General features: G+C 41.3%; 1 protein-coding gene across 1 annotated transcript in view; it reads left to right on the forward strand.

Moving 5' to 3' along the window:
• The first annotated feature begins 5,283 nt into the window (after positions 1 to 5,283).
• UBE2N (ubiquitin conjugating enzyme E2 N) overlaps positions 5,284 to 23,423 on the forward strand; it is a 36,835-nt gene continuing 18,695 nt past the window's right edge. Inside the window, exon 1 of the mRNA XM_025926349.2 lies at positions 5,284 to 5,465. Within this exon, the coding sequence (XP_025782134.1) occupies positions 5,436 to 5,465 (30 nt within the window). The 5' untranslated portion in view covers positions 5,284 to 5,435. The remainder of the gene's footprint in view (positions 5,466 to 23,423) is intronic.

The raw sequence follows: 23,423 nt of genomic DNA on the forward strand, positions 1-23,423 counted from the left end.
AGGATGTAGAAAAACAGGAACAAGAACAGTATAAGTCAAGATTCCTGTTGCAACTGTTCTGTTTTCTTGAGTAGATCAGAAAATACAAGACAGTTTCTCTCAAGCTTTGGGCCCTTCAGTAGTGCCTGGGGAGTTTGTTAAAAACACAGACGCATGGGGCCCATGACTTGCACACAGAAGACCTTGGGTGGGGCCCTGCACCTGTGTGTTTAACCAGCCTCTGAGGTGTTTAACCCCCCAAAGTTTGGAAACCTCCAGAGTTTAACAATCCCCAGTCATTGTTATCAAGGGCAAAAACACTTTTCAAAACATTTCATATGCTGGAACCAGGTGGGCAGTTTCTGCAGAAAGCCAGCAACACAACAGAAGCGTATGAGAAAATCATAGGATTGAAGGAGAGGGGTGCTGGCTGGGGAAGAAGAAAGGTCAAGGCACACCAGAAGGAGAGAAATGCAGGAACAGTTTAGCTGGCAGGCTGAACATGCAATCATAGGCCAAGTTATGCAGTGACTTGAAGCCCAAGGTCATGGAATGCAAACAGTTCCTTGGGAACCTGAAAGGGTGGCACACATTTACAGGGAAAAGAACCTTGCTTCCAGAGTTCCTGTTCCAGCCAGGCTTTGGGCCAAATGTCTTGAGTCACAATCCCCTGGGATCCTGTTTCTACTGGGAACTGGCCCAGAGAAAGGCCTACCCTCCTCATCTACCTTTATAGACACATGGTGGAGCCAACGATGGCTCTCTGTGGATGAGATAACGTTCAAAAATGCTTTCTAAAGCATAAAGCAGTAAACAAAGGTAAACCTTATTACTCTGATTCCCCTGGGTCTTGTCTTTCCTGATGCCTTCCACCATGAGTGTTCTTAGGACACTCAGCTCCTTACAGGCTGGCATTGTGTCAGTAAACAGTTTGTAAGTGCTCAGCTATTTACATTGGCTCAGCTATTTACATTGAAGTCTTGAATATGAGGCAGCAGGCATTTTTTTCTTTTTTAAAATCAGTGTGCAGCCTTTTCTTCCTCCCCCCCCCCGCCACTTCCTCCCTGAGTCACTGCTCATGAACTCTCTTCTCACAGATACTCCTGTCTTGACCGCCCACTAAATGGTTTTCTTATGCTGCAAGAAACAATAAATTTGTTTCTTGCAGCATAAGGAACAAATATTTGCAAACAAATATTTCTGCTGGATGACTACCGCTCTTGAATTGAAACAGGGCCTCTATTAGAGGTGACTGATCTACCATATTCCAAACTCACCTTCTATTTTGTCTCTGTAAAGCACAAGATGGTTGTGGGAAAAAAAAAAAAACAACAAAAACCAACCAAACAAACAATCGAAAAAAACAACTGTTGCCCTTCAGGAAGTTGAAAAGTTTAGGGGTGAACATAAACATCCTGTGCTTTCTGTAAGCACTCACTTATTGATCATGAATCGATGTGACCTATTCTCAAAGGGGTGTTTATTTTCCCCCTCCAGTTATTGGTTCATTCCCTTGACAAATATTTCTCGAGAACTATCATGTAGTAGGCCCTGAGCTAGGCCCCAGGACTCCACTAGTGACCAAAATGGAAGAGATCCACAACACTGAAGAGCTCAGGTAAAAATGTCCCAAGATATTGCCTGCAAGGTAAATAGTACTTATGTATCTGGTATTATAGGACCAAAGTAGCAAACATGGAATATTTGGGGGTGAGGGTGGGAAAGGCACAGAATGCAATAAAATAGTTCTGGGAGTAAGAGTGCGTGGAATAGAACCCCTCTAATTCCTCCAGCACAGCATTCTTGCTTGGTCCCTCCCTGTATCATAATGCAAAGGCACTTGTGGTTGGAGTCCTAGAGGGAACAGAGACTGGAAAACAAAACAAACCGAAACAAAACAAAACACAGTTGAGAGTGAGGCCTGACAAAAAGCCAAAGAAGATTAATTAGCTAAGAATTTTGCCTAGTGCTATTCAGCTTAGTGGAGCTATCTGGTCAATATAATTTATTCAGTACCATGGACCAGCATCCTTCGATGAGTTTTGAGTGTATGGTATAATCCTTGATCAGCACTGAAAGAACTTCGAATATCTCTTAAGGCTGTTGAAATTCGTGAATTGGATTATTTAATGTTTTAAGTAGGTTTTACATTCACACAGTCCAAAATCTAAAAGGTACAAGAGTATAAGTGAAATGTCTTCCTTTTACTTCTGTTTTCTAATACCCAACACTCCTGTTCTGAAGGAATCGATTCAGTTTGGTCGATATCCTTGTTTTATCTATATTTTATGGATATAATAAGGAGGATTCTTGACTAGATTTCTAACTTGAGAATAGACCTCATCTTGGTCCTGTGGCAACCTGTCCTTCTAGACTGTATCCTGTTCTACAGGACTGACATGAATCAGAAGTTCAGATTTTATTTTTCAGATGAGTATAGGGTGAGCTGTTCTCAAGGGGGAAAAGAACGGGAAAAACAACTAGAAGAGGCATGAAAAAATATATTTTAGTATTAATACTCTTAAGAGTGTTTTATGCCATCAGACAGCCTCTGCCAAACAAAGTTATACTGTCAAGTTTTAAAAATCTTGTTTCCTAAGGAAAACTATACCTAGTTCTATTAAGATTATAAAAATAATAGGCCTTGTTAAGAGCTATGTAGTGTTCATTTAAACTTCACAACAGTCACACGTGGGTACATTTTATACATGAAGAAAATGAAAGCTGGACAAGCTAAGCAAATATTAAGTTTTCAAACCTAGATCAGGGCTCCAGAACCCTCACTCTTACTTTGCATGATACTCATTATCTATCCTAATAGAGAATAGCCAAAAAAGGCACATGGCAACATCTTGGGTTCATCCATTCTTGTTGATGTTTATTCAAAATCTTTTATTCTCAAATTTTAGGATCCATAAAAATCACTCATATTTAAATGCAGATTCCCAGGCCTCACCACTGACTTAGAGAATTAGAATCTCTGAGGGAAAGGCTCTGGACATGCTTATTCTAACCAGCACTTGGAATCACAGGCAGGTGACCCTAAGGCAGGTGGCTGTAAGCATACTAACAAATGTACCTGTGATAGTTCGTGTTTTCCAAAGTTGGCCACAACCATATCTTCCATCACACACATACTGTGCTAGTTTCTAGAATCTCTCCACTCCCTTTTCAAGAGGTGGAGTCCATGCCACATACCTTGGAAACTGCGTGGGTTTTTGTGATTAGTCAACCAATAAATTATCACGGGAGATGCAATGTGACTCCCAGGGCTAGGTCAAAAAAGACGATTCAGCCTCTGTTTTTGCTAGCTAGAATAGTCACCCATGGAATCTAGCCACCATGTACTGGGAAAGGCAAAGCTGCCCCAGGGAGAGGCCCACTTGGAGAGAAACTAATAGTCCCATGAACTTGCCAGCTATGTGAGCCATCTTGGAAGTGGATCTGGGCCCATTCAGGCTGCCCAGGCTGACACAGCACAGCATGGGGCAGAGATGTGCCTTCCATGCCAAGCCCTGCCCGAATTGCAGATTCAAGAGCTAAGTAAATGATTGTTGTCGTTTTAAACAGTAAGGTTGAGCTGGTTTGTTAGGCAACAAGATAACTGGAAGAACACACTTCTAACCTAATAGTCATGCTGCTTTTCTTCCTATCAGGGTGAATTCTCCTGGGCCTTCTCTAAAATATTCTGAAAGTATCCTTGTCCGATGTCATTTACTATCCCAGATTCTTCTAATCACAGAACCACTCATTTCAGGCTTCTGGTTATGTGAAGTTCTCATTATTACCTCTGAGGCTTGGTTTCTCATCTAAAAAGCACTGGTAATAAGAGAACCTACCTTATGAACTTTATAGTTAGATGAGGTAATCCATGTAATCATTTTGCATTGTGCCCCACACATGTTTTCTTATCATTTTTACTAGGTTTCTTGCACTCATAGTCTCTACTTCTTTAATGCTCTCTCTCTTTCTCTACATATAAATAGATGTAGATACAGACATAGATATACAATTATTTTCTTGTAGTCCAGTGCCATTTCACAGGCTATTTACTATGCCTGACATGCTCTTCCCTACCAGGTCAGTTAGACTCTCATTTATCCTTGAAGTACTTCACTTCTTCGGGAAACCTTTTCTGACTTGTCAATCGATTAACGCCCCTGTGGGCTCAAACAGCGCCTTGGAGGAACCTCTATTATACCCCTTAACACACTGGGTTGTAATTAATTGTTTACTTGTCTCTCTACTCTATTGGACTCTAAGTTACTGGCAGGCAGTTAGGGTCTTTATATTCTCAACCCCCAACACAGCACCTGGCATTCTTTATTCACCATCTACTGTCTGTGCTGTGCTAGGAAAAACTGTGGTTAAGCAGTTAAGGGGTCCATGTTTTGGGAGACACGCCTCGGATCAAAACAGCTCCATTTTCTCCTGCATAACCTTGGAAAAAGTTAACGTTTCTGGACCACATTTGTAAAGTGGACATTGTAAAGTGGAGACAACATCTTAAGATTGCTGTGAAGATGAATTAAAATAAAACCCGTGAAAAAACTATAGCAAGCAAGCAATCACCAGGATGTCACAAAAATGCTTCCCGAACAATCCCATTTTCAGGTACCGCCACTCTAATCTTCCTTTAGAGCCTTGCGCTCCATGGGTAATCCCTCTTTTAGGGATTACTCTGGGCTCCCTAATCCTGTCCTTGGTCATTCTTCCAGCTAGCAACACTGCGTCTCAACCACGAGGTCCGGGCGTTCAGAAGCCACTTGCTTGCCCCCAACTCTCTCCAAACTCTTTCTTTCAGCTTTCTCTGGGTTTTAAGGGGACCGATTTATGTGAAATTTAAATATCAAAATTTAAATATCAAAATTCTCTGGCTAGGGTTTTCGCGGATAACTTCCGAAGCCCGCATTTACGAGTTTGGCTACTGAGTTCCCATCTTCCACCTCCCTTAAAGGAACGGGCCCGCAGCTCAGCTTCACCGCAGTCGTTCACCGCAGCGCCAACTGCGGCCGCGCGCAATGCAGGAACGTTGAATGAACCAAAAAACTAGCGGATGAATGAATGGGCTGCGTCCGCGCCCGGGCCTCTGTTACGTCGCCCACTGGTGCGGGCGGGGCGCCGGTCCCACAGTCCCACCACCGCGCGGCGAGCTCCGCCACGAGCGCCGGAGCTCCGCGCCGCCCGGCGCCGCCTCCCCCAACTCCCTGCCCCACCGGGACTCGTCACTTCCGCCATCCCCAGGCCGGGGTTGGGGCGGGGAACGCGGGGGAGGGGGCCAGGTCCGAAGGAAGCCCGCCCGCGCGCGAGCAGGGACTACATTTCCCGAGGGGCCTCGGCGGCGGCGGCGGCGGGCGCGGCAACGTCCCCCGGAAGTGGAGCCCTGGACTTCCACTCGTGCGTGAGGCGAGCGGAGCCAGAGTCGAGACCAGAGGCCGAACTCGGGATCTGACAAGATGGCCGGGCTGCCCCGCAGGATTATCAAGGTAACCGCCCAGGCCAACCCCCGGCTCTGTGCTCTGCTCTTGCCCGCTCGGCGGACCCGGCGGCGCGGCTCCTCGCTTCCTTCGGCCCGCGGCCGGCGCTGGGAGGCCCGAGGCCAGCGCGGAGAGGGTCTGGCCGCGGCGGCGAGGGAAGTCAGGCGCTGGGGAGGGGGCTCCGGGGAGACTTCCGGCCGCGGTGGGGCAGCCGGGCGGCGGAGACCGGGGGCTTCCAGGTGGCCGCCCCGCAGGCGGGGAAGGCCCGGCCTGCACATTGGCGGAGGGTGGGGCCGCTGGGTTGCGGGGCTCTGGTCTCGGGTGCGGGCCGGTGCGGGCCTCTGCAGTCTCTCAGACCACCTGGGAGGAGGCCGCGGGCGCGCGGGAATCGCGGCGGGGCCCGGACTTCGGGCGGGAGCTGTGGCCCGACACAGCTCCTCAGCCCTGGAGCCGTCTTTTGGGCCGGGCGGGAGCGCGGGGGTGCGGAAGCCCCGGATTCAGAATGAATGAACCAGGAGAATGAGGCCGGGCGGGGCCCTATGCCCCGGGAGGCGGCTCCGGGAGGGCCGCGCGTCCTGCTGCAGTAGGCACATGTCCGCAGCTGGCTGCTGGGGTCCGGGGACGTGGGGCTCCGCGTCCCGCTGACCTCGCTTTCGTGATCTCCTCCCTTTTTAATACGTTTCCGCCCGTTATCTCTGTGAAGTGATTTTACTCTGGTTGGCAAACTCTGAGAGCTGTTTTTGCTCAGAGGGAATAGTTTAACACAGCATTGGGGGAGGGGAGGGGCAGCGCAGGTATGGGAGACTGAAATCCTTTGCCTCTTGATTTTATGCACTTTTAATTTTAAACCATTCTTCGGCTCTTTATAAATACTACACTTTGACAAATGCATATAGAAGCATGGAAATCGACATATTTGTTTGTAAATTCTTTACGTAATATTAGGTCCTCAGATGTGCAATATTTCTTGCAGTGCACAAAAACAAAACCTTGAACTTTCTTGTCATTTTTAATCAAAATTTTCGTTGAACCTCTATTGCTCAGAACCTCAGAACCTCTGTATGCGAGTTAAAGTGACTAACTTGCAGCATCGTTTCCTTGGCATAGCCTGGTTTGTTCTTCCAAAGTTTGCGGGGAGATTCATAGCAAGCCCAGGATCTTTTGAAGGATGATGTATTGTGTAGTGCTTCGTGCAATTGCACTTAAATATATCTGAGATGGCGAGGATATCTCTAACCTAAAAGGTGTTTGATTTGGAGAAATAAGACGTTTTATGTGGTAGAAATTCTTAGAAATCAGGGAAGTAGCATAGATTGTCATGGTATGCTGGAGTTTAATAAAGTGAACCTTCATAGTGAGAAATTTGTTGTATTATGGATTTGTCTCAGATTCTGCACAAGGCAGTTTAATTGCTGTGTGCACTGGATGGTGCTTAACGATGTAGTTTTGCTCACGTGGCCCCATCATGTTTATTGAGTCTCAGTTGAAAATGAGGGATAGAGGATCCCTCATTTAAATTTTTGTTTTCTGTATTCGGGTCATCAACTACATAATACAAATTTATATTCAAGATAATTCTCCAGAACACGTAATGAATTAAAGATTTAACTTTTTTATTTTCCAGTTTGCTTGACTCTGGACATATTCTGCAGTAATACAAAAGCCTTGGATGGAAAAATAAATTCTGTGAAACTTTGTTTAATGAAGTTACAGAAATGACTTATGACAGTGAATTGAAGGCCTCATAATTTAGTTCATTTGGCACACAATAATTTAGTTTACACTAGGTATTTTCATTTTACTATTTAAGACAGTGATAACTCATGATCATAATTTTACAGTATCTTGTGGATAGCACATCTCTATTAAGGGGGCTTGATTTGAGTTTTATCTTGTAAAAGTTAAGTGGTTTAACTTCAATGCCTTTTATAGCTTATCTTAAAAGAACTGTTTTCTCCAATCCCTAGGAAAGATTACAAGCCTGTAATGTTTTTCCTAGTGCCGGTTGTTGTTATGTATATTTTCCTTTACTCAGTAAAAGTGTTAATGAATTTATTTTTTAATTTTCTAAAATTTACTCACAAGTCAGTTAGCATATAGTGCAGTAATGATTTCAGGAGTAGAATCCAGTGATTCATCCCCTACATATAACAGCCAATGCAGAAATGTTTGTTTTTTAGTTAAAGTTTTTTTTTAAGTTTGCCTCCTCTGTCAACCACAATACAAGGTTCCATATAGAATGTGATGGTGGTGGTGGTGGTGGACAGCTAACAATAGGATGCTGTTTACCTCCAACTGGTCATTATTTACATTTGCAAAATTCTTTTTTTATTAAGTAATCTCTACACCCAGTGTGGGGCTTGAACCCACGACCCTGAGATCAAGAGTTGCATGTCCACTAACTGAGCCAGCCAGGCACCCCTACATTTGCAAAATTCTTGAACCTTTTGATACTTGCAGATCTTGATCTTGTGAAGTAGACTACCTTTTATAGTCTAGAAATCATTCAAATGACTTTCCTGGGGCCTTAAAACTGGCAAGAGGCAGAACTTGGATTTTGACCTGGTGTGACCTTCCCTTGCCTCTTATTATAATGAAATTACATAATGTATGTAAACATACCTTGACAACTGTAAATAACTGTACAAATATAAGGTGATTTTTTGAATTACTCTTCACACATTTACTGTCCCACTCAGATTCCCCTATACAATCCACTAGCAAATTCTCTAGGCACTTAACTTTACTTTTTTTTTTTTTTTTAATTTTTTTTCTTAACGTTTATTTATTTTTGAGACAGAGAGAGGCAGAGCATGAAGGGGGGAGGGTCAGAGAGAAGGAGACACAGAATCTGAAACAGGCTCCGGGCTCTGAGCGGTCAGCACAGAGCCCGACACGGGGCTCGAACTCACGGACCACGAGATTATGACCTGAGCCGAAGTTGGCCGCTTAACCGACTGAGCCACCCAGGCGCCCCTTAACTTTCAAAATATATTCTTTTTTTTTTAAGTTTGTTTATTAAAAATTTTTTTCTTATGTTTATTTTATTTTTGAGAGAGAGAGTGACAGAGTGTGAGCAGGTGAGGGGCAGAGAGGGAGACACAGAATCTGAAGCAGTCTCCAGGCTCTGAGCTGTCAGCACAGAGCCCAACGCCGGGCTTGGCTCAAACCAAGAGATCATGAACCACGAGATCATGACCTGAGCTGAAGTCAGGGGTTTAACCCACTGAGCCACCCAGGCACCCCTAAATTTTATTTTGAGAGAGAGAATGTGCATGCACGCCCTGCGTGAACACACATGGGAAGGGCAGAGAGAGAATCCCGAGCAGGCTTTGCACTATCAGTGCAGAGCCAGATAATGGGGCTCAAACTCACAAATCGTAGATCAAGACCTGAGCTGAAATCTGGAGTCAGACAGACGCTTAACCTACTGATCCACCCAGACATATTTTATCAGACACATTTACTCTTCTCTCTGAAACCACTTTTCAGTTCTATCATTTGCTGCCTAGTCTACTGTATTAGCCTCCTAAGCAGCAGCTAGTGTTACCTTTTAAAATACAGATCATGTCACTCCCCTTCTCAGAACTCTACAAAGGTTCGCCATCACATTTAGAATAAAATCTTGACTCCCCCCACCCCCGCTTAGTTTCAAGGTCTGCCTTACATCTTCCTACCTCGGAGGTCATCTCCTGCGTGTCTCTCCTTGGGTCACTCCACTGCAGCCACACTGTTGCTTTGCTGTACACTGAACAATAAGAGACTAAGTTTGTTCCAGTCACAGGGCTTTCCTTCTGTTTACTGCATTGCTTGTTTTGGCTTATTGTTCAGTTCTTGACTCACGTGTCATCTCAAAACACAGCTTTCCTCTCCCCCTCCTCTGTAGTTCCTCTTTATTCCCTTTATTTCCCTCTCTGTGTAGCAGTTATCACTATTTGAAGTTATATTTTATACCATTTATCTCTGCTCCTACTAAATCTCCATGAAGACAGGGATTCTTAGACTTGGGCATTGCTCTAATATCTAAAGGATGTGGTAGGCATTGAACTGTTGGTTGAATGAATGAATGTGCTTTAATTTCTGGAAGACGTTTTAGGAGAGTTATGCTATATCATAACTTGACATTGTTATTGCTTAGTAGATTCTATCTAAACCAGTGTCTGAGCCAAAAGTCAATCTCTGAGCTAAAAGTTAATCTCTACTTCATTGAAAAGTAAGTCAATTTTTTATTCTGTCTAATAGGGAATACATACATAGAACACAGCACTTGAAAGGTTCTAAAGGGTATATGGAGAAAATTAATACTCTCCTCTGTCCTTCAGCATTGAAGTTCTCCTGCCCAGACAACCATTATTTTTATTGTGTTCTTCCAGAAAGAGAGACTTAGTATGTATATAGTAGGTTTGTTCCCCTCCTCCTGTTGCTAATACCTTACTTAGTCTATTCCCTCCAAACCAATACATCTTTGAGGTGACCCATTTTTTTTTAATGTTTATTTTTGAGACAGAGAGCGAGCAGGGGAGGGGCAGAGAGAGAGGGAGACACAGAATCCGAAACAGCCTCCACGCTCTGAGCGGTCAGCACAGAACCTGATGCTGTGCTCGAACCCACAAACCATGAGATCGTGACCCGAGCTGAAGTCCGATGCCTAACCGACTGAGCCACCCAGGCACCCCCGGGTGACTCCTTTTTTAAAGGGGTTCTTTGTGGAACCGTATGGTTAGACCTTATTGCTGACTTTTAGATTGTCCTCCAAATTTGCATGCAAACAGTGCTGTAATAGTCTCATAGTTAGAGGTATTTTGTACACATGTGAGTTACAGTGAATCTTGGCAGTTTCATGTTTTGCTAGAATTTTTAGAATTTGCTTTTTTCTCTTTTCCTGGGCCAGAGCTTTTTTAGTCTCTCAAAGTGACTGAGCAATTAAAGCTTGAAATCACATTAAAAGACACCTAAAATAAAAGGTCCTCCCTAACCTACTCGTCATAAAGAATTATAGTTACTTGGGGGGCAGATAAATGAGATCTGTCGTTGTGGCCTTGGTCAAAAATTTATTTCAGATTTACATGTTACGTTAAGAGTGATGTTCTTTTGGGGTGCCTGGGTGGCTCTGTTGGTTGAGTGTCTAACTTCGGCTCAGGTCGTGATCTTGTGGCTTGTGGGTTTGAGCCCCGTGTCGGGCACTGTGCTGACAGCTCAGAGCCTGGAGCCTGCTTCAGATTCTGTGTCTCTGTCTTTCTCTGCTCATCCTCCACTCATGCCCTTTGTCTCTCTCTCTCACTCTCAAAAATAAAAAAATAAAAAAAATAGTGATTTTTTTTGTCTTCTCAAAATAAATCATGAAAACTAAAATATAGCCTTAAGAAACAGTAAGTTAACAGTAGTTAACTTACTCAAGGAGTTGACTTATTTGATTAAAACCTGGCAAACCAACCTGCTTAGATTAGATTTTTTTTTTTAACGTTTATTTATTTTTGGGACAGAGAGAGACAGAGCATGAACGGGGGAGGGGCAGAGAGAGAGGGAGACACAGAATCGGAAACAGGCTCCAGGCTCCGAGCCATCAGCCCAGAGCCCGACGCGGGGCTCGAACTCACGGAGCGCGAGATCGTGACCTGGCTGGAGTCGGACGCTTAACCGACTGCGCCACCCAGGCGCCCCCCGTAGATTTTTATTCTTCTGTTGGTGAGGTTTGGTTCCAGATTTTTAAAAACCTGATGTGATCTGACTCTGCATTTAGGCTTGAGTTGTGTATACTTTTTACTTTAATATTTTGATTTTTAAAAATACAGATGTCACTTTTTCCCTATCACTGTTTATTTTCCTTATTTATTTTTTGAGGGGGGGGTGGACAGACAGAACACGTGCTTGTGTGTGTGCGTGAGCAGGGGAGGGGCAGAGGAAGAAGGAGAGAGAGAATCTTAAGCAGGCTCCATGCTTAGCTCAGCCTGAGCTGAAATCAAGAGTATGGTGCTTAACCAACTGAGCCACCCAGGACCCCCCTCCCCCAGCACTATTTAAAAGCCACTCATTTGATCATTGGATATCTATTCTAGTATATAAGGTAGTTTTTACTAAGAAAAATTATTTAGGAAACTGGCCCTTTTTTTAAGCCTTGAAAGTTCAATAATGTTTTTTTCCCATTTAAAAAAAAGCCATGAAATCTTACGTGATGAGGATGGACTTGTTATATGTAATTAAAACATCCTTAGGAAACTGATAAACTTTTATAGTAAATATTTGACCAGAAACAGTGTTATTCTTGGCTCTTTTGGTTGTTGTCCCAATTTAAGAATTTTCTGACCATCCTAGGAAAATAAGCCTTACTTTTGCGGGTGACTTCTGGGGATTCAGATTTTTTTTTTTTTTTAAGTTCGTTTATTTTTAGAGAGTGTGCACATTCTAGTGCTGGAGAGGGGCAGAGACAAAGAATCCCAAGCAGGCTCTGCCCCGTAGAGTATGCCAAAATCGAGTCAGGACGTTAAACCAGCTGAGCCACCCAGGTGCGTTGGGATTCAGATTCTTGACAAGCTTATTTGTAAATCATCTTGGTCTCCATGGATTCCAGGTTAAGAATCCCTGGACTACTTTTGGTAGTGATTAAACTTTCAGGTTATAAGGATATTGTTTAATATACTGCCTAATGTTTTGATTATGAAATGTGGGCATAATTGAAAGTAAATTAAAAATATTTATTTTTTAAGTTTATTTTGAGAGAGCATGAGCAGGGGAAGGACAGAGAGAGGGAGAATCTGAAGTGGGCTCTGTGCTGTCTGTGCAGAGCCCGATGCAGGCTCAAACCTATGAAACTGTAAGATCATGACCTGAGCCAAAATCCAGAGCCTAATGCTTAACTGAGCCATCCAGGCGCCTCTGTGGTGTTATTTAAGCTTCTCTCTGTCAAGCACTTTCTTCAGTCCAGGTTGATCAGCTCTCCCACAATAGAAACTGAGTTTTGTCAGATTATCAAGCGTTGCCTGAGTATCCACCATGCTGACTAATTATGACATCAGAAATAAATGCATTTGGTTAGCAGAAGTTCATAATTTTTTCCACACTTGTGACCACTTCATAGGCATAGAGTTTTGCACGTTAGAATGCCGATTGTTTTCATTCTCTGATGAGTCTGTAGGCAAAGAAGTTGGATAACTAGGATTCTGCTTACAAGTTGATATCTTTGCTTTTCCCCTCTATACCTTATAGGATGGTTTACTTGTGTGTAAGTGGTTTTAAGAAGAAAATAAGTTGTGCTACAGATTCTGGTAGTATGGGTTGTGAACATAACATTTAAATCTGTTATCATGAGTTACAGATACGTATGCACTAGAGAAATACAGAAACAAGGAGATGAGGATAGCATCCACCAGGGCTTTGGCCATTACAGTTGTAGTAATCACAGTTTTGATGCAGGTGCCTAATTACTATATAATTGCATTTTCCAAAAACAAAATAGATCTGAAAGGCATATGTAGTAATTTTATGTCAAGAATACTCCTGTATGAAAGATGAGTTGGACTTGTATTTTATTATATAGTTAAAATTTTCTTTGCAAATTTAGGGTATGAAGGACATCAGCATGAATATATAAATTAGGAGGTGGAATAATAGGGACTCAGTTAACTTCACCTGAAGTCTTAGCAATTTCTAAAAATGCTTCCTAAGTGAACTTTTTTTTTTTTTTTTAATGTTAAATAGTTCTCTTTAATTTGTGGATTAGATATGATGTAACATCACCATAGTCTGAGAACTGGTCCTAGCATCTCTGGTGGCAGAAACTATTATGTGATTGGATGAGCCCTCAGAGAATCAACAGAAAGACTTCTTTGTCTTTCAGAGCTGTACCACATTATTCAGGGTATTGTATATTTGCTAAAGTCCTGGTTGTAGCTATTCTAAAATCCCCTGAGGATACTTAGAGATCAAAATTTTTATAATTCTGACTTGGCCTACAACTCAGATGTTTCTAAATTATTAGGATTCAGCTATAAAAGTCCTCCTATGTTATTTATTATAAATAAATAAGTGTAATCTCTGTGCCCAACTTCAGACTCGAACTCATGACCTTGAGATCAAGAGTCACATGCTCTGTTGACTGAGCCAGCCAAGTGTCTCTAAAGTGCTTTTAGACATTGGTTTCAGAATCTAATGTTGACATATTTTGCTTTTTGGCTATTTCCTGTTGAGATTTTAAACTCTTAGTTTTCAGTATGTGTCTCTCAGTAATTTGGTCTGTTTTGGGCAAATCTGTTTTTTTTTTTCAAAGTCTTTACAATCTAGTAACTGAAGTCATTGTACAATATCAGGAAAATACTAGAAGGAAGCATAACAGGTTATTTTTATGTTTTGAGACTATGGGTGCCTTTATTTCTTCACAACTTTTAAAGATGTTTTAATTTATTCTAAGGAAAATGTCCCCATAAAGTCTGTGTTTTTATGACCCTTAAGGACATTACCATCCACTTCACCCCTTAAAATAGGGCAGGGACAAAAGTGACTTTAGTAAGCTATTTAAGAGCCCAATGCCGAATTTCATTTTTCCATAACATTGCAATTTGTCTGCCTTTTTATTATCCTTTTAAAAAAATCCATTCTTAAGGCATGTTTCAGTTCAATTAAATGGGCATTTATTGAAATGCATAATGCATATTTAGCTCTAAGCTAGGTGACCAAGAAAGACATCCCTGTCTAAAGACAATCCCTGTCTAAGAAACACGTCATGAAACAAGAAATTAGGTGAGGTGAGTTGTGAGAGAAGATATACATGAGATTTACCCTAGTCTGAGGGTCAAGGAAAGTAAGGATGAGAGGATGTTATTAAAGTTGAAGAGAAGGAGGGAGTGAGTTTGGGTAGATGGAATAGCAGGTAGGAAAGCTGGAAGGAGAAAGGGAGAGGGAGAAAGTGCATAAAAGTATAGCATATTCCAGAAATCCAGTATGTGTGATGGATAGGGTCTTATATATAATTATCAAGTTCCCACAAGAACTATTAGTGTCCAAATACTACGTGTAGAGAGTTGACATCAAGAACTGTTGGGCAAAGAAAGCACTGTTAAGTTTTGAATTGTTAAGTTCAGACTTAGGGTATGAATCATTCACCAGAATGCCGTGTGACAACTGTTCTTGAAGTGAGATTGGACATACGGTTTTTATTATGTAAGGAAGACATCTTTTATTGAGCACTTACTATGTATGATGCATTGTTCTAAGCATGTTACATGCATTAATTTATTTAATTCCAACAGCAATCCTATGATATGGATGTTAGTATTAGTCCTGCATTACAGATATAGAAGCCTGCACAGAGGTGTTAACTGGTTGGTGGAGCTGTGATACGAACCTCTGCAGTGTAAATCTATAGACTGCAGGTGCTGTAGATGGAAGGTGCCAGAGCTTATCTGCCCCTCGATAATAACTGGCACTGTATGTATTTGTATATTTTATCATTTGGACAGATGAAGTGGAAAAACATGTTCATGTGCAGAGTCTAAGCGCTTAGCTTTCTTCTTTTTCGTCAGAAGTCTCCTTATTGCAGTTTAATTAGAGGCTTTTGCACAAGTGAGTCCCTGTTTAGTAATAGTTTCACATAGGATGGAATGCCTCTGGTCTGGGGCGGTGTATTCCTCTCCTGCCCTTCTGAATCCTTGCATTTGGGGAAGTTTGGGGTTCTGGTGAGAAGGAACTAAAGAGCAGCTATTCCCTTCTTTCTTGCTATTTCTTACTAGCAAAATACATTTGAGGTATCACTGCATCAGAGCATAGTGTCTCTAATGTTAATTTTAAACAATATTTTCACCCAGGGGCACCTGGGTGGCTTAGTTGGTTAAATATGCAACTCCTGATCTCAGCCCATCTCGGGGTCATGAGTTCAAGCTCTGCGTTGGGCTTCATGCTGGGAGTGGAGCCTACTTAAAAAAATTTTTTTTTTCACTCATTAAGCCTAAAAATAGATTAGAATTATTACACTCATTTATACATTAAATTGAATTTTGTGTTTTCAACCCACGGTGGATATTTGTGTCTGACTGTTTTCCTCACTCTCATTTGGAGAGAGTAGGGAAAAGTGCTGTTCCAGTAGAATTTTCCCTACATACCTGCATATACTAGAATTCTTGTTTTGGCTTTTTAGAAAAGTCATTTTTTACAGTTGGAGGCACAGTGATTTACAGCTGTAAAGCTTGCAGTTTCTTGCCTTTACATTTTTTCAGATAAAGCACTCTGTCCACCCTGTCTTTATTGGTGCCCTTCAGGAAAGGGTTAAGCTGAAAGTGCTGCAAGCTCCATTCAGGTTCCTACCACTGATACCATTGGAGATCAGTGAATACTTGCCCAAACCTTGCCTGTTTCCTGTCAGAATCTTCTCCCAGTTTCATTGGGAAGGCTGCTGGTGTATGGGTGTAGAAACTAGAAGATATTTTCTGTGACCACTTGTTTATGATCTGAGTTCATGGTTGTACATCGGAATTATCCGGGGCATTCATAAATTTGACATATACATGTCAGCCTAGCATGGTTTGTTGTTGTTATGTTTTAAGATCTCCAGATGGTTTTTATGGGCATTTGCAGGAACAATGGCCTTGTGTGTGCTCCACTTCAATGTAAAGATGGGTAGAATGTGGGGGATACAGGATATAAGTAAAGTCACATAGCCAGGACCTTCTCATTTGTAGAAAGCACGGCATCAATGGAAACGCCAAAGACATGACAGTTTGGGGGTGGGGAAACCTTCAAGACTGGTTTAGGGAAACAGTTTTTAGAATGACATTTGAGTTCACATTTGAAGGCTAAGTAGAAAAGTGAGGTGGGGGTGTGTGTGTGTGTGTGGAGACTAGAATGTCATTTCAGGTTAGGCATCTCAAAATCTCCAGGAAGATACTTGAGCAGTGCTAAAGCTGTAATGTGAGTCAGCACTTCTTTGCTTGGACCACAGACATTTTAAATGCAGTCTTAATTTGAAAAATTTTTTTCTCCAGAAGTCTAGTTTATGAATGTATATTCATTATAAACATTCAATTAATATACTAAGTATGTTCTATAATAAAATAATACAGAATTATTTCCTCCTTATTTTCTTTTGCTATTTTAGTCTTCAGTTCATAGGTTGAATGACTAAAATCTTACTGAATATGGAAGGAAAAACCTAAATGCTCCATTTATTTTTTTGAGATATAACTCGTGTTCCATAAAATTCATCCATTTGAAATGTACACTTCAGTGATTTTAATAATTGACAAAGTTGTGCAGCCATAACCACTAATTCCAGAACATTTTCATCACCCTGAAAAGAAACCCTACACCCATTAGCAGTTAACATTCACCCCTTCTCCTTCAACCTCCGAGAACTGTTTATCTACTTTCTGTCTCACTGGTTTCATCTGTTTCTGGACATTTCATATAAATGGAATCATAATACATGGCATTTTGTGTCTGGCTTCTTTCACTTAGCATGTTTTCAAAGTTCATATTGCAGTGTATGTCAGTACTTCATTCCCTTTCAAAATTTTTAGCTGAAGTTTCCTAAGTTAATAACTTTTAAGAAATGACAGTGCTGAATGAAACAAAGCAGTACTTTCAGCAGGTAGGTAATCTGTATTTATTCCCCCAAACTAGTCACATTTGAAACCTGCATTGCTTTAGAACATTTAAGAAATATTCTTGAGCCTTCTAAGCCATTATTGTTTTTTTAAATTGTCAAAGGTAGTAAATCTTTATCTTTAAAGATTAGATTTGATTGCTGGACATTGAGAAAATTAAGCCAATGCTGGTGAACAATGGTTAGGGATCAGCACTGACTTTTATTCTTATCTCAAGGATTAAGAAACTTTGTGACCTTGGCCAAGTCACTTACTTTCCCTGAGAAAACAAGCATGGGAGGGGCAAAGGGAGGGAGGGAGAGAGGGAGAGGGAGAGGGAGAGGGAGAGAGAGAGAGAGAGAGAGAGAGAGAATTTTAAGCAGGCTCCATGCCCAATGAGGGGATCGATTCCATAACCCTGGGATCATGAACTGAGCCGAAATCAAGACTTGGATGCTCAACTGACTAGTCACTCAGGCGCCCCTCAAATTCCTGTTTTAAAACTTGGTGATTATTTGATCCCTTTGGGCAGAATTTGAAACAGTGAGAAAAGGCCATGATCGCATAGTCCTGGAACTGATTTTTCCCTTTTGGCTTTTAAACTGGATCTTAGGCAATCCCTCCCCCCGCCCCATGTTAAAATGCTGAGTAGTAAGCAGTATTCTGAAATAAATGTATAGTTTTCTAGTATAACTAATGTGCAGGCCTGTATCCTATCAGCTTTGAAAGTTTTAAAGCCTCTTTAAATGTTTATGTTCTCTTGGGGTCTCCTTGGACCTTTTCTCATTATATATTCCTTTGAACACATTTATTTGCTTAACTTGGTTTCAGTCCACATCGATCAATTATTCCAAAATCTAGTGCAGAGTTTCAGGTCTTTCCAACTGCCTACTTTTTATCTCCACTTAGATGTCTTGCAGACATTTTTTTTCCTTTTTTTTTTTTTTTTTAATTTTAGTTAAATAACATACAGTGCAGTATTCGTTTAAGGAATATAATTCAGTGATCACTTGCATTGAAGTGCTCATCACAGCAAGTGCCCTCCTTAATACCCATCACCCATCTAGCCCATCCCCCACCCATGTCCCTCCATCAGCCCTCAGAGTTCTCTTATTATCTCTTGTGGTTTGTTTCCCTCTCCTTTTTCTTTTCTTCCTCCTTTCCGTATGTTCATCTGTTTTTCTTAAATTTTACATATGAATGAAATCATTTGATATTTGTCTTTCTCTGACTTATTTTGCTTAGCATGATACATTCTAGCTCCATCCACATTGTTGCCAATGGCAAGATTTCATTCTTTTTGAGACTGAGTAATATTCTGTATATATATACCACATCTTTTTTTTTTTTTATGTTTATTCATTTTTTGAAAGACAGACACAGAGCACAAGCAGGGGTGGGGCGGAGAGAGAGGGGGACACAGAATCCGAAGTAGGCTCCAGGCTCTGAGCTGTCAGCACACAGCCTGATGTGGGGCTCGAACTCATGAACTGCGAGATCATGACCTGAGCCGAAGTCGGACACCTAACTGTTTGAGCCACCCAGGCGTCCCTATACCACATCTTCTTTATCCATTCATCAGTCAGTGGGCATTTGGGCTCTTCCATAGTTTGGCTATTGGCTGTTGTTGATAATTTTGCAGACATTTTAAAATCACCTTTTTTTTTTTTTTTTTTTTTTTTTTACAATGAAATGTATTCATATTGCTGTCTCCCCTCATGTGAGTCAGCATTTCTAGTGTTTCTTCTCTTTATTATGTCACCATTAACCCAGTTGCCTGAGATTTACTCCTTCTCTTTCCTCCCCTTGTTTCTCTTCCACATGCAGATTGATTCAGCCCGACAAATGTATCTGGCATCTGTTAACCCATTCCTGTCTTCTCTCTTTCCAGTTGTCTTTGTTTGTGGGCCCTTATTCATCCTTTCCTGATTGTTTTTGCAATCTCTCTGTCTTCACTCACTGCCAACCCTCTCTCCCCATTTTCCACACCATCATTCTAAAAACATTGATGTGATATGGCTGTCCACTGTATATAGGATGGAGTTCAAACTTTTCAACTTGGCATATACGACTTTTTGACCAGCTGGCCTTTTCATCTTATTTCATTGGCATCTCCTTCCTGTCTCCTCTTTCTTATACAACCTCCGATAGTGATGTTGTTTACCAGCCAAAATGATGTATTTTCTGGCTTCTGGATTATGCCATGTTTGCAAGGAAGCATCCCTCATCAAATGTGACTGCCCAGCATTCTGTGTTGTTTGGGTTTGTTTCCTCTGCTCTCCTGGGAATGTTCTTAATAACAAGTAGATTGTGGTTTAGAACTAGAAATACTATTTTCTGTTATTTCTATAAGTTCCATGAAAAGAAAATCAGGGATCAAATTTAAGTTCTTTGCTTTGTTTTCTGGGATCCTGTTGAGGCACTCTGGGAAACCCATTGTTGGTCCTGTTGTTGAGTCATTAATTACAGTGAAAAAATATGTTAAAAAAATTTTTTTTTACAAATTGTATACATTGAAGGTGTACAGCATGGTGTTTTGATATGTGTATGTATACCTTTTGAAATGATTACTACAAACATGTAAACGTAGGTCTTCCCATAGTTATTTTTTTTGTTGTGGTCAGAACACTTGAGATCTATTCTCAGCAAATTCCAAGCGTGCAATACGGTACTATTGTTACATGTGATAAATTAGGTCTCCGGAATTTATTCATCTTATAACTGAAAATTTTTACTTTTTGTTTTTTTCTTATTTTGAAAAATTTTATTCTTTGATTCATACCATCTTCCCTTTTCCTCCACCTTCTAGCCTCTGTGGTAACTTCTGTTCTACTTAGGGTTTGTTTGTTTCTTTTCTTTTTAAAGATTCCACACATAAGTGAGATCATGCATATTTGTCTTTTGGCTTACTTAGCATAATTTTATTGTTGCAAATGGCAGGATTTACTTATTTTTTTAAAGCTGATGAAAAAATAATTTAATTTGCTCTTTGTAACCATTGGAAAAATAAAATATTTGGCACTCCCTGGGTCAAAGTTTTAAGCACCATATATACTTTTTAAAAAGCCTATATAGATCCTTGCTCTGATGGTTCACACACATACATACTAGCCTTTTTGTTTTCTGCTGTTTAATTGATAATAATTGATTAGTCATAACAGGACAATAAACAAAGGTGTTGGAGAATTCTGATGCTAGCCCCTCATTGTAGGGATTACTTTAGCAGGTTTTCCTGTATTAGAATGCAGTGGGACCCTGACTGCCAAGAACCAAGTCCTAGTCAGTGAGCAGGCTTTCGTTCCCTGTGTCCTACAGGTATGTATTTAAAAAATGCAGCTCTTTTAGTCTACTGTCAGTGAAAAAAGAAAGTAAAACTAGCATACGTTCCATCTTATGAGTAATCAGGTTATAGCAATTTTAATATTCTTAGCGTGCACACACATACTTCTTTACTCCAAAGTAGTCCTTTATTTCTTGAGTTGAATCATCAGGCCAGTTATGGTTATGATTTATGTATGTTAATTTTTTAAACATTACAAGTATTATTATGCTGAGTATGTTTGTTCTTTGTACTGATTATAGTTAGTTTTCTCTGTTTATGGCACTGAAAATATTTAATTCTTTCTGCTTGGTATATGTCAGCCACTTCATTTTGCCAGTAGCTGGCATATGTAGTCAGAGAATAATTTAATATTTGATTTTAGTAAAATGAAAGCAAATGTATGGCTGGAGCGGGGGGGGGGGTAGAAACACAATAAATTTAAGAAAAAGGGGAAGAAAGAAGGTTATTTTTTTTCTAAGACCCCAAACAGGTTGTATTCCAAGTCCAAAGATTCACTTTAAAATGATAAAATTATGAGGTATCTTGGTGGGGTACCTTGGTATTTCAGTTGGTTAGGCATCTGATTCTTGGTTTCTTCTCAGGTCATGATCTCACTAACCAAGAGACCTTGCAGTGCAGAGCTTGCTTGGAATTCTCTCCTTTTCTCTGCCCCTGCCCCCAGATTCTCAAATAAATAAACATTTAAAAAAACTATAGGGGCGCCTGGGTGGCGCAGTCGGTTAAGCGTCCGACTTCAGCCAGGTCACGATCTCGCGGTCTGTGAGTTCGAGCCCCGCGTCAGGCTCTGGGCTGATGGCTCAGAGCCAGGAGCCTGTTTCCGATTCTGTGTCTCCCTCTCTCTCTGCCCCTCCCCCGTTCATGCTCTGTCTCTCTCTGTCCCAAAAATAAATAAACGTTGAAAAAAAAATTAAAAAAAAAAAAACTATAAAATTGTGCATGTTTCACATTATCATGCTGCCTCTTATATCGTAGAATCAATCCCACAACCTTGGTTGGAAAACAAGTATCTTGAAAAAATGTGATTAATTGCAAAGTACAGAAATGTTGCCCATTTCACTCAGTATTAAGAGTCTTGTTTTTATCTGTAATGAAAAAGCTTTATAATGGAACTGAGAAAGACTGAGAAGGGATATTTATTTATATCCTCTGGCAGGGAGATCCCAAGGATTGTTCTCTTAATCTTGTTATCTGCAGTTTACCTTTTTCTGTAGATTCATTTGACTCCCATAGATGTGAAGGTGTTGCCTCAGAGTATTGCTGGACTCTAAATCTTCTGTCGGGGTATTTGAGAAGTGTGACTGGGGAGAAGTTGGTCGTATAGGGGTTGGGAATCTCAGAAATCTTGCCAGATTATGAAAGTGGGTTGTTCACATTTGGGTATGGCTTGCGTTGAGCACGTATCATCAGATTGTTCTCTGAAGGGCATCTAGCTGTGGTCTGCTGCTTTAAAAAGTGAGGAATGGTGGATCTTAGTTGGTATAGTGTTGGTCTTGACCTCTGTGAAACCTGTACATTGTTACCAGTAAACCACATTTTTAAAATGTTGAATTGCGGAGTGCCTGGGTGGCTCAGTCGGTTAAGCGTCCAACTTCGGCTCAGGTCACGATCTCGCGGTCCGTGAGTTCAAGTCCCGTGTCCGGCTCTGTGCTGACTGCTCAGAGCCTGGACCCTCTTTCAGATTCTGTCTCCCTCTCTCTCTGACCCTCCCCCGTTCATGCTCTGTCTCTCTCTGTCTCAAAAATAAATAAACGTTAAAAAAAAAATTAAAAAATGTTGAGTTGCATTTGACACACAATGTACCATTAGTTTAAGGTGTTACCACATAGTGACTAGGACAAGTTTATACCTTATGCTGTGCTCACCACAAGTGTAACTAGAGTCTGTAACCATGGAAAGCTATTACATTACCATTGACTGTATTCCCTGTGCTGTACCTTTTATTCCCATGACTTATCCCATTACTGGAAGCCTGTGTCTCTCACTCCCCTTCACCCATTTTGCTCAATCCCCGCACCTTCCTCCCCTCTGGCAACCATCAGTTTATTCTCTGTATTTGTCTGTTAGTGCCTTTTGTTTGTTGTGTTTTTTTAATTCCAAATATGAGTGAAATTATGGTATTTGTCTGTATCTGATTTATTTCACTTACATTATACTCTCTAGGTCCATCCATGATTGTCTCAAATGGCAAGATCTCATTCCCTTTTTTTATAGCTGAGTAATATTCCATCACCCACCCACCCACCCACCCTCCCACACACACACCCTCTCACACACACACACACACACACACACACACACACACACAGGCACCACATGTTCTATATCCATTCATCTGTTGATGGACACTGGGACTCCTTTCATATTTTGGCTATTGTATATAATGCTGCAATAAACAGGGATGCATATATTTTCAAATTAGTGTTTTTGAGTAAACCACCCTTTGAATACTGAATTTGATTATTTGATTCTAGTTGTTAGATATGGTATTGTGGCTTCTACCCATGTCCAGTGGAAGGGCTCCCAAACATGTAGGGGCCTGAAGTACTTGCATGGGCACCCTCTAGGATTGGCATTTCCTTAACTGGCATAACTGCCCTTCTCCTTCCCAGCTGTCCTTTTATCCTTTGCAGAGTGGAGGGCAGGAGTGGGAGGTTGGGGTGGTACTAAGTGGTGTGCAGGCGGCTGGACTAATCTTACTCTGGCAGTTCTGTGAACATGTGGGAACTATCACAGATAAAATGTGTTACCAGGGGGGACCTGGGTGGTTCAGTTGGTTAAGTGTCAGACTTCAGCTCAGGTCATGATCTCATGGTTTGTGAGTTCAAGCCTGGAGTTGGGCTCTCTGCTGTTAGTGCAGAGCCTGCTTTGGATCCTCTCCCCCCTCTCCTTCTCTGTCCCTCCCCTGTGCGTGCACGTGTGCGCTCTATCAAAAATAATAATTAAAAAGTGTTACTTGACTGAAAGGGTGAAAAGAGAGCTTTAAGGTATTGTGGTGGTAGAATAGGAAGCAGGTACCACTCACAAATCTGGGAAGAAAACAGAGAAAAGATTGAA

The sequence above is a fragment of the Puma concolor genome, chromosome B4 (assembly GCF_028749965.1).
Source record: "Puma concolor isolate L17-30 chromosome B4, mPumCon1.1.hap2, whole genome shotgun sequence".
Classification (NCBI taxonomy): Eukaryota; Metazoa; Chordata; class Mammalia; order Carnivora; family Felidae; genus Puma; species Puma concolor.